The 14,805-nt window shown below is 33.1% G+C and overlaps 1 protein-coding gene and 1 pseudogene across 1 annotated transcript; both read right to left on the reverse strand.

Annotated features, from left to right (window-relative positions):
- Positions 1 to 1,934: 1,934 nt before the first annotated feature.
- Positions 1,935 to 2,522, reverse strand: LOC125189687 (agamous-like MADS-box protein AGL61 pseudogene; annotated as a pseudogene).
- A 3,214-nt stretch (positions 2,523 to 5,736) lies between these two features.
- LOC125186115 (WUSCHEL-related homeobox 5-like) lies at positions 5,737 to 7,327 on the reverse strand. Its single transcript, XM_048082434.2, has 2 exons — positions 7,088 to 7,327; positions 5,737 to 6,176 (listed from the first exon to the last, which is right to left on the reverse strand). Exons 1-2 carry the CDS (start codon positions 7,319 to 7,321, stop codon positions 5,985 to 5,987), a joined length of 426 nt encoding a protein of 141 aa, XP_047938391.1. The 5' UTR covers positions 7,322 to 7,327; the 3' UTR covers positions 5,737 to 5,984.
- Between the last annotated feature and the right edge of the window lie 7,478 nt (positions 7,328 to 14,805).

Below are 14,805 nucleotides of genomic sequence, written 5' to 3' on the forward strand. Positions count from 1 at the left end.
TAATAAATTAGTGAGGAGTAGAGTGGGGCGGTGGCTCGTGTGTGGAAGCCCGAATTTTTTTTTATTATGTAATTTTTTTTATTTTGAGTTAATGTACTTTTTTTTATTTAAATAAAATTAACGAATTTTTCCCGTATATGTGTCGTAAATTTAATTCCGTAAATGTAGTATTTTTTGAATTATTTTTATTGCGGCTGGCCTAAATCTGATGTGGCAGGTGGATTTTTAGTGATGCTGACGTGGCAGGGAGAAAGAGTGGTTGGCCTATGACTGGCCTATTTGCATTGGAGATGCTCTAATGCAAACAAAAATTAATCACAATTGTAACAACATGACAAATATTCCCTTCATCCACAATATAGATTTTATTGGACTTTCTAAAAAAAATTAGTCTAATTTATTTTTAATAAATTTATTTTTCTAACAATGTTACTACATACTATCATATTCTCCAATACTTATATTCAACTATTTTTCATATATATGTAGATGCTTCTATTTATACTTGATGTAATTCAGTTTTGAAAAATTGAATAAAAATTTAAAACCTCTTCTATATCCTCTAAAATAAGAGCCATTTCCACGTACCACTTTATTGTGATTGTTTTCTCTTCATTTATTGATGAGTGGGATATCGAGGTTGTTTACTCTTAAACATTTGATATGATTTGTAATGGAAGTGAAATAGTGGGGAATTTGAGAATTTCAATATACTTCCCTTGGGCCTTTTCATGTCCATTTCATTAATTTGTTTAAATCCACCATATCATCCCTTGGGCCTTTATAAATCCACCATATTACACAATATACATCCCTTGCCTTTTACTCATATTAGAGGCATCTCTCGAACTTATACAAGACTATTCCCCCAATTCCAAGATATTTGAGTTATATTCTTTTTTAGGGTGTTTTAAAGTAATTAGTTATTTTTCTTTTTAGCAAAAACTTCATCTTCTCTCTTTTTTTACTTTCTTTTCCTCTTTCTTACTTTATTTTATTCACTTTAACCTTTAACATGCCAATTTTTTAAATGTCATGCCTAAAAGAAGCTTCAATTACTTTGGGATAGAGCGAGTACCTTTTTAAATACAAGAATTTAATATTTTTAATGTGTATTTATACATATATAAAAGACATGTTTTGAAGAAATTAATAGAAGTGCCATTAGAACCGTTACATTTTACTTCCTTCGTCCCATTTTAGGAGTCCTGACTATTTTTTGGTGTCTCACTTTAGGAGTCTCAGTTGGAATATTCAATAAATGGTAATAGGCCACTCATATTATTATATTATAAAACTAATACTCATAAAAGTAGGACTCTTATTCCACTATCTCTTTACACTCACTTTCCTTTACATTTCTTAAAACCCGTACCGAACTTAAATGGGACTCCTAAAGTGGGATGGAGGGAGCATTTTTTTTTTTTTTATATCCATAGTACTATTATTTAAGTATATGACACCTAAATTTCAAAGCTTTCTGCGTTTTGGACAAATTAACATAATTGCCATTAGAAATGTTACATTTAATTTTTAATGCATATGTATTACTCCCTCCGTCCCAGATAATTCGTCCCAGTTCCTTTTTTACACTCATTTTGCAAAAATAATAATAAATAGTTAAAGTGGAAAGAAAGTAAAGTAAAAGAGAGAATAATGTAGAGAATAGTCTTATCTACATTATTGTTTCTCTTATTTTACTTTCTCTCAACTTTACCTATTTATTATTATTTTTGCAAAATGAGTGTGAAAAATGAACTGGGACGAATTATCTGGGATGGAGGGAGTATATAAGAATATGACACTTAGGTTCCAAAAGTTTCTACGTTTAATGTGGAATATGATTTTTTTGTAGTTTTTACATAATAGATATGGGGGAGTGAAAAGGTTTTGAAAGGGACTATCTGAAATAATAAATAATATGATAATACTCCTTAGTAACTAAGACACCTGTAATAATAAAAAAACCGAAAATAATCACAACATAAATCGACAAACAGTAGCAAACAATTTAAGAATATTTAATAATGTAACATTTTGTGCAACTCCGACTGCAAATTCTTCATGAAAGCAATCAACTGCTCAACCTGTTCCTTGTCAAGATCCTCAACACCCATCTCCCACCATCTCTCCCTCGTCGTCGCCGCTTCATCCAACTCCTTCTCTCTCGCCTCCTCATCGTCCAGCCTCTCCCCAATCTTCTCAATCATTTGGTTGAGATGGCGAACCCTACTTCTCGAGAAGGCCTCAGCCAGCCGAGACGCGTCGTCGCCCCTGCCCCCGCCTCCCGATAGGAACCTAGACACAACAGGCTCCATGGAAGGGTGGAAGAAGGAGAAGGGCTTTCCTGTGGGAGAAAAGACGAAGAGGCCGACGTCGGCCTCGCATAAGGTGGAGAGCTCGCTCGCTTTCTTGAACAATCCTTGCCGCCTCTTTGAGAACGTCGCGTAGCAATCGTTTTCTTTCTCTATTTTCTCTATCGCTATTTTTTGACGACCCTTTGTTGTTTTCTTCTGATCCATCGATTTTTCTGTTTTTGTAGAAAATATTAAGGTTTCTTTTGCGATGTTTGTTTGATTTTAGTTTGTACTTATAGTGAAAGTGTGATGAATTGTTTCATGCAAAAGTGTGCTTATTTTGGGGAAAAAAGTTAAATCGCGAATGAGATTTAATGTGCCTAGTTCAATGCAGATTTTTATGTTTGAGTCTAGATTAACTGTTTGAAGAAGAATTGGTAGTTAATTAACTAGAGAAGATCTGCGATTAATTTTCATATATTCATATATGCACTTTCGCAATTATTTTCTATTATTGGCACAATTTATTGTGATTGAATTACCGTTGAATTAATGAGTACTCCTATAATTTATTTTTAAAAGTAATGTTGACGAGATCTGCAGGCGGAAGGGAATTGCATTTGATGGATCAAACAAGACACAATAATATGATCAGAATTAATTTTTAGTTGCATCAAAATATTATTTTAGTACTAATAAAAAGTGCATTATCGACGACGTGGAAAATTTGGGAAAGGATCTTAGCTCATGATATTTATGATCAACTAAAATTTTTAATGAAAATATGAGATTTTGGCTAAGGTTCATGATTTTGCTAATTGCTACCATTACTAGAAAATTGTTATTTGCGGGCTATTTCAGCCTGCAGATAAAACAAGATTACTTTGTCCCAACTCAACATTCCAAAGCCCAATGATTTTGGGTTGGGCTCGACTACAGCCCAAAGATAATCGAGTTAATTGCTTTGATCTAAATGTGATTTTTTTTTTTTGAAACGAAGATATAACTGTTTTGTTCATTGCTTTTAGTGATTTTGTATATATGATGTGCATTTATTATTTATGATTAAAGACAGTCATATTATCATTAATAGCTAGATTATCTGTTAATGCATGGTTTAAAAATTTATATGGCCTCCGGAATGACATCGTGGTTGAAGGTACACCATATAACATTAGCCACGAGATAATCATTCAAAAATTTAGAACTATGATATTTAATACACTACTAAAATCAAACTAGTTAGTTGTAATCGCAGACAGGCTTATTGAATTCTATCACCTGTATTCAATTCCTCCAAGACAAGTAACGGATCACAATTGGATAGAGTCAGTGAAAGTTCAATCAATTTGACGATTGATCGGACTAGAATACTTTAACAAATATATATATATAATTAAATATATATCATACGGTGTACTAAGTAACAATTTAGTGATGGCAATATTACAATCTAATTATTCGATTTTTGATGATGGTAATTTTGCATAATAATTCTCAAAAACCACATGAGATATTGCTGCCTTCAAATAGGAATTGAGAAATTAATTATGTCGATAGAAAAATAGATATTCCATTCATTTGCTAGGTATTTTTCTTCCGTCCATTCCATACGGGAATAGCCATTCTTTCCATTTAGCTAATGAATGACCATTACATTCCATTTTTCTCTTTTCTATTTATTTAGTATTAATTTATATTAAAATTTAATATCCTCAATTTTATAATTTTATAATTTATAATAAAACTAAAACTTTAGAATTTTTAGTTATTAATAAAAATCCACACTATACACATTGCGCTCGCACACACACTACACACACTATGCACACTCCACACATTGCATACATTGCTCACACCACACACACTACACATAATTTACACACACTACTCAATTCCATTCTATTTGTATTCCTTACATTAACCAAGCACAAGAATGGAATGGAATCCCCACTCCATTCCCACCCTCATTCTATTTTCATCTCCATTCCATTCCATCATACCAAGAAGCTAAAGTTTTTTTTTTTTTTTTTTTTTTTAGAGCAAAATGCTCCATATACTAGTTGAATCGGCCAACTGTGGATCAAATCGATATTTTTTTAGTTTGCAGTGGCTAGACTAATAAGCGAGTTTTATATGCGAATCAGACTAGACCAAATGCCAATTAGCAAACCAGCTGGTCCTTTCCAATTTTTAAAACATTAAAAAGAACACATTAATGTAATAGTACATACTTTAAAGATCATATTTCAAAGACATAAATATTTTACACTATATATTAATTAATGCACACGTATGACGTATATGTGCATGTGTAAATATATATGGACAGTATAGATTGAAATAATAATTCATGTTTGGAACATGATTAATTGTCACTAAATAAGAAGATCGACAAAATCATTATGCACGACTGAATATTTGCATACTTTAATTAATCTTAGCGATAAACTGAAGTGGAGTATTAAAAAAAATAAAGTTGATTGAAATAACTTTCAATATTACTACACGTTAGCCGATTGATAACCCTATAGACTAAAAATAATTGGTACTCAAATAAACATTAAAATACTAGTTATAAATATGGTTGGGGTTGGTCATTTGTAGACCATGGATTTGATTAATTTGTTTTTATTACATTTCAAAAGGTTGTCATTATAGTTGGTATTAGAATTGATTCACAAACAAACTTAATTAATGTGTCGCGATAAATATGATATCTATATTTGGCTGTTTGGAGTTTTGTCCTTACTAGAAAGTCAAAGATTGAGTGAGTGATTGATCCATCCCCTAACATCATACATGTAAGATAGACTTTTCAAGACAATGTACATGTCTCGTCCAATCCAAAACTGTCAAAACAAAATAAAAACAATTTATTAATAAATCCCACAATCCACTCAATCACTAGCCATTCAAGTAGACCACTGCTTCCTTGAAAATTGTTCCCCCAACAATATGTGGAGGAGTACTATTTCGTTACGAATCTACGATGCGTTTTAAATTAATGATATGTGATGCATGCATGCATCTTCCTCGACTTGTCTCTCATAGATCTCTTAGAAAAAAAAACTCTGCATCTGCACTGCTTTCGAATTAGAAAAGAGACACAAATATATTCACTATTTCATACTTTTTCAATAATATACTACTACTACTACCACTACCTATAAGCTTTATACCCTGTATCCTTCAAAAATAATGTAGAGATGGTTTAAACTGAAATTTGGCTGAGGGTTGTTGAAGCCCATGATTTGAGTGGTCCAATTATATATTCAATTATTTCATCGGAAGTATAATGGATTAATTGAGTTTGAATATGACATATGTAGCACAATTAAATTGAAATGTAAAATTTGGTAGGAGTACTATAGAATTGAAAAAAATAGGTAAAGGTTGGGATAAAAATTGATACTCCATTTAAGCCTATGTAAGAGAGAGATTCAGCAAATTCTGATAGATTCTGAATTGGGAAAAGTACTAAACAGAAGATGAGACTATAGTGGCCAGCAGTAAAGAGGAGTACTCCTCAATGCAACTGTTGGACATTTCAGCATATTTGGGAAGTCCACAGACACATAACAGAAAAACAACACAAGCACTCAAATCTACTATAGAGAGAGATTTGCATGTGTCTTACCAACTCTTAGATATTCATAAAGCTAATTAGCAATTGCAGTTTGATTTTCATGGATGATTTGCAGCAGCAGGTGAAGTGAGTGGGAAGAGTTGTAGGGTTTGGAGGGGCTGGTTTAGTGTGGGAGTGGGGCCCAGATTGTCCATAACCATCACGGAATCATGGCCGTACGATGATCGCATCATTACCCAATCTTTTGGGGGATCTGGTATTGTCTGCCGCATCATCATCCCACTGTTACCCTACACGTATTATAACACACATCATTAATGCTCATATTTGTTTTCAGCTAACACAACTTATGGTTCATTGCCAAAAATCGACACACTACACAGTGAGAGAGTGAAGACATTATCAAATAAGGAAAGAACTCACTATCAATTCGATTTCATTTTCGTGCGTAATTCTACAAGTGGTCCAAGATCATCATTCATCAATCTAATTGATTCCAACCGCATTTAAATGAGCTGATGTGCCAATAAGTTCCCTATTTATTCTACTCAGACGCCAAATTGAAGACATTAAATTTCTATTTCTGCAGATGATAACCCTAAAATTTGGGTGTGACCACACAAAATGAAAATATGAAATTAGATGCGAATATTTCCAACTAATTCAGAAATAGGGAATAACACTACATCTTAGTGGAGTACAATAAATTTAAGCTTTCCTAAGGTAAAAGTAAAACAAAACTTTTCTCCTTGACGAATTGAAAAGACGATGGAGAACGTTAACCCTAGAGATCCGTTTGTTAATAGAATTTCATCCCTAGATGAGTTATCTATACTACTAAACAGGGGCGGAGCCGGTATGTATGGAGCAGGGTCAAATGACCCCCCTCATGCCTTCAACACTATTGTATGTTATATATAAATTTCAATTATATTAACAAACTACACTAAATGCCCCTCTCAAATGCATAAAATTTTTCTACATAATATTTTTGGCCCTCCTTAAGTGAAATCCTAGCTCCATTCCTGCTACCAAACATGCTTTAAGTACATTCCTTAGGTAAAAGTAAAGCAAACCTTTCCTCGACGGATTGAAAAGACGGTGGAGAATGTTAACCTTACAGATCTGTTTGTTGATTAAGATGTTCTAAGTTGGTGCATGCTAACTTAACTTGTTAAGCTTATATGTTGTGTTGTTCTACCTGGAAATGGAGGGTTTGGTAGAAGAGGAGTTTGTTGCGGAGTTTCTGGCGGTCGCGGGCCTTGTGGTTCTGGAACCAGTAAAAGACGCTTTTGCCCTGGATGTTGCCGTAGAGAGAGAGATGAGCGGTGATCTTCTGAATCTGGTGGGCGGTGGGGGTGCGGAGGCCTCTTCTGTACAGCTCCTCAAGCACCATCACTTGCTCCGGAGTTGGGCACCATCTTCTGTTGCTCATTTTCACTTCTCCTTCAGTATATGCATGAAATGAATCCTCTATATCCTGTATATATAAATACTCCTACTAGACAGCTAGGTATATAGTGAGTGAGTGATGAGAGAGATTAATTCGTACCAAACACTCTGTCATGCTGATGTCTATTCACCTTTCAGTTCACACACCCATGCAAAGACAAACCCTATTTATGGAGAGATAATAAAGCTCTACCAAACAATTTACTCACGCTGACGTCTTCCGCAAATCATGTTCTCATTATCAATCCAATTATCAGGGACACCTCAATTTTTTCAGTTTTACTATTTTGTGATATGTAAGATCCAGATTTGTATTCACACTTCCTTCATTTGTTATGCTGAATAATTTTAGTTTCTCAAGTTATTGGTGTGTGAATTTTTTTTAATTATTTATACAGAAATTAAATAATACTACTATTTTGTAGTATTTGCAAGATGTATATAGATAGGGATGACAATCAACCTGAAATCCATGGATCAGCCCGAATAGACCGACAAAATTAGCAATTTAGGGCTGTAATTTCGCAATCCAAACACAAAAACGGGCTAGCCCATTAGGGTTGGTGCTGGGGTTTGGTGCCCTTGCACAGCGGAAGACTTGTACAAAACAAATAAATCAGACGCGGATCTATTTAACCTATTATGCGATTAATCAATTCACATGTTCAACAGATAATTGCATGCTAGAACGTAAATAATTCATGCTTAGAAAATATAAATCCTAAACATGATTTCTACGGTTTAGGGTTACCGATTTGATTCTCTAAAGAATCGACGATTGCTCGCGCCTTCTCTCCACGTGATGATCTTCAATACTAGACCACGGATTTTCTCTCTGGTTCCCGAACTGTATTCTGATATCAGTGTGGGATGATCTTATCAAAATAAGAGGACTCGAATAAAGAAGACAGAAAATTCCTCACGGAGGAGAAAAAATAGAAAAAAAAATCGTTCCCCTCTCTAATTTTTTGGGACTGGCGTGGTTTTCACATAAAATTAAGTGTTTCCTGTCTCCTTTATTCTCCTATTTATATTAAGTTCCTTTTGGGCCCAGACAGAGATCTATGGAAGGTTTTGGATATGGGCTCCCCCAATTAGCTTTTTACTAATTAAATTGAACCCACAATTTAATACAAGCTTATATTGAAATATTATGAGCAGCCACTACAGAAGTAATATTAAACTCTCCCCATCCAAATCCGAAATTATAAGTAATCCGAGTTTCCATTTTGTTTGTTGTTTATTTCCCGCGCTTAAGATATAAATGTCCATTAATTAATTAATGCCTGCTATGGACTTAATTAATTAATATCTTATTAATTCCAAGAGTGGACTTAGCAAGAAACACTTATTTATTATTCATAGAGTAATAAAACTCCAACTAATAATAAAACCTTGTTCGAGTTCCTCTTAAGGACATTATCAAACGAAACTCACCTCGCGCACGTTTCAACATAATAGCAATCCTAGCACCGCTAGATATTAATCACCACTACCCAATATATCAGGATTATTGGGTTGCGAAAAACCCGCATCATTTGATAAGTCAAAGTAGTGTATAATCAATACCGTATGCTCAATGCTAACATATGTAGATTAAGAAATAGTATTTTATCAAGACCTAGTCTTTGAGTAGATAGCATAAATACGCGTCTTGCTGTTAGATCCGTTCAGTGCTATACCTGTAACGCCCCACTTTTCGAACCCTAATTTTCGAGTCATAAAATTTTTGCATTAAATGTTTTCAATGCTATGAAGTATGTGGATTAAATGATGAGTGAATTAAATGCATGATTTCTTTGTGACCTAATTGCGACTTGGAGTTGAGATTTATGTGAATAGTCAAATATGTTGAGTATATGACGTGGCTGTTGAATAGTCAAAGATGTGGAGTATATGACGTGGTCATTGAAAGGTCAATGTGTTGAGAATATGAGGTGAAAGTGAAAATGGTTGAAATTTGTGACGTGACTGTGTGAATATTTGATGCAGGGTGAAATATATTGTGGCGAATTATTTCCTAAGGAATGAGTGAGATTAAATAGGAGCATCAGTATTTAATTGGAATTTTCGACCCCTATTATTGTTGGAGAAATAAAACCTTTTTTTCTTGGATTTAATTAATTGCTTGGGATAATTATCCAAATTAAAAACAAAGTCCGATTATTCCTTATTTTCCTCCATGAAATTTTTGACCCCATTGCTTACACATGGAGATTTTGAAAATCTCCTATTTATGGGAGAAGGAATTATTTTGTTATATTATTTGATCCCTTATTTATTCTCTTCCATGAATAAATATAAATATTCTAGCATATCTTACCATATTTAAAGAGATCTTGCCATATCCTATTTTAATTAGGAATTTAATTAAATTTCTTGTGGGAGGAGCTAAAAATCACCTATCCCATATTTTATTTGGGAGAATTATTATTTTTATTCTGCTCTGTGATATTTTATTATACTCCATAAAATACCAAATTAAATCATAGGCTAATTAAATAGCGTATATTTCGACATCTTTGGACATCTTGATTAAGTAGTCTTCTTTAATTCGTCATTTACAAGGACAACATTTTGACTTTATGAGCTTCCGTCATTGAACTTCATACCTAAAGATTGTTTGCAGTTATGACCTTCAGTATGATCACATCTCCAGATCTGTTTTCTTCAAATGATGGAATATTCTTGTTGAAATTTTGTTCACCTCTTCATTTCGCCTGTTCTTTCTTGTAGAAGTGAAATTCTTTTTAGCTCAGTAATTTTTCTTTCTTCAACACCAAGTTAAGGCTATCATGTTCTCTTCTTCCTTAACGGGTTGATTGTATTAAATTTCTGAAAAGTTCCATTCACTTTGAGTTGCCTTTAACAAACCGCGAATCCATTGATGTGATTCCATTTTTCAATAACATGATGTCGTTGAACCATTTTAGTGTTACTTCATGACATTATGTCTATGTTTCTAAATCCTGCCGCGACTGATTATTTTAGGCCTCGACATGTTTGAACGATATCTTTCATTGTTGTCTGGAATTTTTTTCAAATTTTGATCAGGCAGTCTGCTATGGAATTTGAGATTTATTGCAGTTTCATCCTGTTTTCATGACCTATCCCATGTTCTTTCGAGCCCTCGTCAGAAGTAAATTCTCAATCTCTATGGGTTTTACTTGATACCTCTAAACCATTTAATTCTCAGGATGGACGGGTTAAGTTTAATGGAACTTAGTCCTTGCTTAGTTTCAAACCAATTGTCAATGATGAGATTTGAAAGTGTCGATCTAGGAATTTTATTCTTGTTTCCTTGATTAAGTTTGGAGCCTTTCCGATGAAAGATATTTTGTGGTGCTTCTTCGAGTTGAAATCAGTTTCTATCCAAGTAAGACTGTTTGATCAATTTTCGAATTATTAATACTAGACTCAAGGAAATGTTAGAGCTGTGCTTTTCGGATACACACGAGGAATAAGTTCATATGGCCAAACACGCGTGGAAATTTATACACCAACTAAGCATCGACATAACCAATAAACGAGACGTTAGATATTCTGCAACAACGAACTACCTGCCACAAGCTGCTAGAAGATCGAACTTAAGCAATAAACTCTTGAGAAAGGAAATATGCTTACGAGTAGCTGATGATCAATGCATGAATAACGAAACGGAGAATTTAGATATTTGTTATAATCGGATGCTTGGAGAAAAGATGATGCAATAGTTTCTTGTTAGCACTAGACTCGAGATCAAAATCGTTATAAGAGGCAATATGGAAACTTTGAGGAAAAAGTGTGAGTTTGAAGAAAATGGTTGAAAGTAGATGTGAAATGTTATTTGGTTACTTGTTTATTCTGAAGTATGCATGACTTTTAATGTGATAATTGTTGATCGATAAGATGTTAGTGTCTTCATCAGTGGGTGGGACAATAGAAATCTCTCGAACATGCCCGAACGTAGAAATTCTATTAGGAGATCTTAAATTAGTCGCTCACGACCTACAAGTTATGGCGATGAGAGATATCGATGTAATCCTAAGAATGGATATCGTTGTAAGGAGAGACAAATATCCCTACAAGCTCCGGGAAGGGAACCCACCGTATACCATGGAATCTCGAGAACCGGCGAACCGCCATAATCTCCGCGCTCCAAGCTACCACAATGATGAGAAAAGGGCGTCCTGCCTATCTCATCTACTAAGCAAAAGACTTAAACTATGTTTGCTTCTTATACATTTAAATGTTTATAAAACATCTTATAAATGCACAAGCAAACACAATGTAATAATATACTGATTCTATTCGTACGAAACTACTCGAATAATACTGAATTGGGTTAAAAATGGATTGTAGAGTTTTTGCATACAAAAGCAAGATTCTATTCTCGCGAACTTGCTCGAAACATGCTTTCCAGTATACCGACCCTAACAGTTGGTGCGAGGAGGTGCTATTTTTAATTAAAAAGTGCAGGTTTTAGGTTTTTTCTTGTGCTTTTGGATTTCATGCGCTGCAATTCACTAGTTTTTTCAATCTTCATTCCACGTCTTTCCACTCGTGATAACACCATCAACTTTCAAGTTCCACCTCGACCCATTCTTCCATCATCCTGTCATCTGTCACCATTGACTCACCACCGCCAATTCAATCAAGACAAAATTGAGAATTAGACAACAAATCCCAATATATTTATCGTTTTAACAGTAATTCATGTAAGATATGATTTCTAGTTGACCAGGATGAAAGACTAATCTCCTACTATTAATGAGGAAAGTCATGAAAATTGGAAGATATTATGTGATTCTAAAACTAAAAATAGAAAAATATCTAAAATTTAGAATCATTTTACATAGGAAAATTTTGATTACACGAGTTTGTTTTTGAAAAAATTTTGGTCCGAATAGCCTGATGGGTCAACCCGAAACCCGGCGGACAAGGAGTAGGGTTAAAAATTCATAACCCAAAAAATTCATAATTTGAATAGCCACATGCAAATAGCTCGCCAACCCGAGTAGGTTAGTCTGGACCCGAACAGATTAGCCAATTGACAACCCGTAGATATATATGAACTTTAAGGTGTGTAATAAGATTAAAAATAGTTACAAACAATTACTTCTATTGTTCGGAAGCTAGTAGGATGTCTTGAAAGTTGATTGCGATATATTCTTACTCTCTCCGCCCCAACATAGTTGGTTGGTTTTTCTATTTTGGGAAGTTTCTTCATAGTTGAGTCATTTCCCTATATGAAAATAATTAACTCACTTCCCTTTCCTACTACATTCTCTCTAGTTTTATTCACTTTTCTACTTTATTCTCTCTTCTCTATCCCCTCTGTTACTTTTCTCTTCCTCCATTTAACACAATAAACATATTTTTATTAATCTTCGTGCCGAAAAGAAACGCTCAACAATTAATGGCGGGACAAAGAGAGTACTTCTTACATAGTAGACTAAACTAGGAAATATATAGTATTATATTTGTCTTATTAAAATGAAACGTTTTTTCTTTTTAAGTTGTCATATTAAAAATGAAATTTTTCCTAAAATAGAAACAACACGATCTCTACTTTTTCTTCTTTTTTACTTTATTCTCTTTTTATTAATTTATAAAACAATACTATATAAAATCATGTACCGAAAACCAAATAGTTCATATTTATTGGTACAGAATGAGTATTTGTTAGTATATTTGTTAGTTATAACAATGTGTGAATATTAATAGAATTGCTCATTTAAATAGTTGAAATTAATAGTTAGCTATAAACATTTAAATACTAGAGTAATTGAATTTGACTAGAGTAAACTAAAATGTCTTTCTCACTATTTCTCTATCTACTCTCTTTTAGCCATTTCCGGAGTCACCGATAATTGCAGCCGTCATATCAGAGTTCGTCATGTTAATTATAGTTTAATCTAGATTTGGATTGGTTTAATACATACCATGCACCTATAGGACTTTTGGTATGTGCTATGTTTGAACTTACATTTATAACATACTCCATGAATTAACTGAATGCATGATCATATGATGTAGTACTATAGTACTAGTATTAAACTTGCGAGGCTATTGATTGCTTGCGTTGAAAAAGGCATGAAATGATAATGGTATAGATTTGTTAAAAAAGCAGTGTGATTAGGATAATTAGAAAAGTGATTGGTTGATTTTGTGAGTTTAAGTTCGTAATAATTAGCGCTATTCAATTTCAAGATACTCACAAGTTCCTAATTAGTAGCACACCAGTTCCTTTGGAGACATTAGATAAAATTGGAACGATACACAGAGATTAGACACCAAACTTAACCGTTATTTATTTATTTTTTAAATGTATAAATCATTTTAGGACAATTATTACGGACACTCCAATTAATTTCAAGCTAATTAATTACTTGAATTTAAATAACGCTAACCGTTGGAATCTGACACCGTGGGCATTACAGCGATTAATACTACCGCTGGATCAATAATTTCTTTGAAATAGTATATTGGGATACTTTAAATTGTATTCTTTGTATTTTGCTCTGTTCAAAAAAATTAATTTTGCAAAAATAATGTAACGAAAGTACAGACCATATAGTTTAAGTCTTTACTATTACGAGGAAAATAATAAATTTTGATTTGGACCATTCGTATCAGTTGGATTTAATTTCATTTCGTTTTTTCACACGCTATCTAAGGTTCGTACGTAATAATTTCTCTATCTACCTGTGTCGCTAGATTTCAAATTTATTAAGTTTGGACCTGATCATCAAAACTGTTGCAGAATGTATTTTATTTGATTGAGTTAGTATATGTAAATAAAAGGAATAATTAATACTAGTTCTGAAAATGAGGAAACCCTCGAATAATGGTGCGCGCGTGTGATTCAATCAAGGAATTGAAAACTCAAACCGCCCCGTTATCTATTTTTTTATTGGCATTTGCATAAAAGCAATTACCCCTTAATCTTCAGCTTAAGTCATCCATTCTTTACCAAAAAATTATTTTCCATAATGTTTCTTAGCTTATAATTATAATAGTTCTCTTGTATCATAATACATTTATATAAATCTAGAGAAAAGAAGACTATGATCTAAGATTAAAGGACTTTCCAAGATATTAATATAACCCTCTAGAAAATTGTGATATTAATATAACCCTCTAGGAAAAGTAAAAGGGTATTAATATTGCTAGGAAAGTGATATTAACATGTTGATACAATAATGTATAAAAAGAGTTTATAGTAGTCTGTGATCCAAACTCTGAAAAGAATTTTAAATATGACATGCATTTTTAAAAGTACAAAAGGCATTTTTATGAAAAAATGTAAATATAAACCGATATTTACGAACAATTAAAGTTGTTTTTTTTCGAATAAGATTGGATTGTTTTATTGCATTTTAAAATTTTGGGCCAATAAAATTTTATTGATATTCACGCTATATTTTGCACTACTACTATTTTTGAAAGTTGGGGCCATATATTTTCTGCAATAATTATTTAAGT

This window comes from Salvia hispanica, chromosome 5 (assembly GCF_029641045.1).
Source record: "Salvia hispanica isolate PSC_SH4W2 chromosome 5, Shi_PSC_v1, whole genome shotgun sequence".
In the NCBI taxonomy this organism is placed as follows: Eukaryota; Viridiplantae; Streptophyta; class Magnoliopsida; order Lamiales; family Lamiaceae; genus Salvia; species Salvia hispanica.

Coding starts and splice junctions, on each gene's coding strand:
- LOC125186115 (XM_048082434.2), bottom strand. CDS start 7,321: ATGAGCAACAGAAGATGGTGCCCAACTCCGGAGCAAGTGATGGTGCTT. Junction 6,177..7,087: donor ACCAAACCCTCCATTTCCAG/GTAGAACAACAC, acceptor TAATACGTGTAG/GGTAACAGTGGGATGATGAT.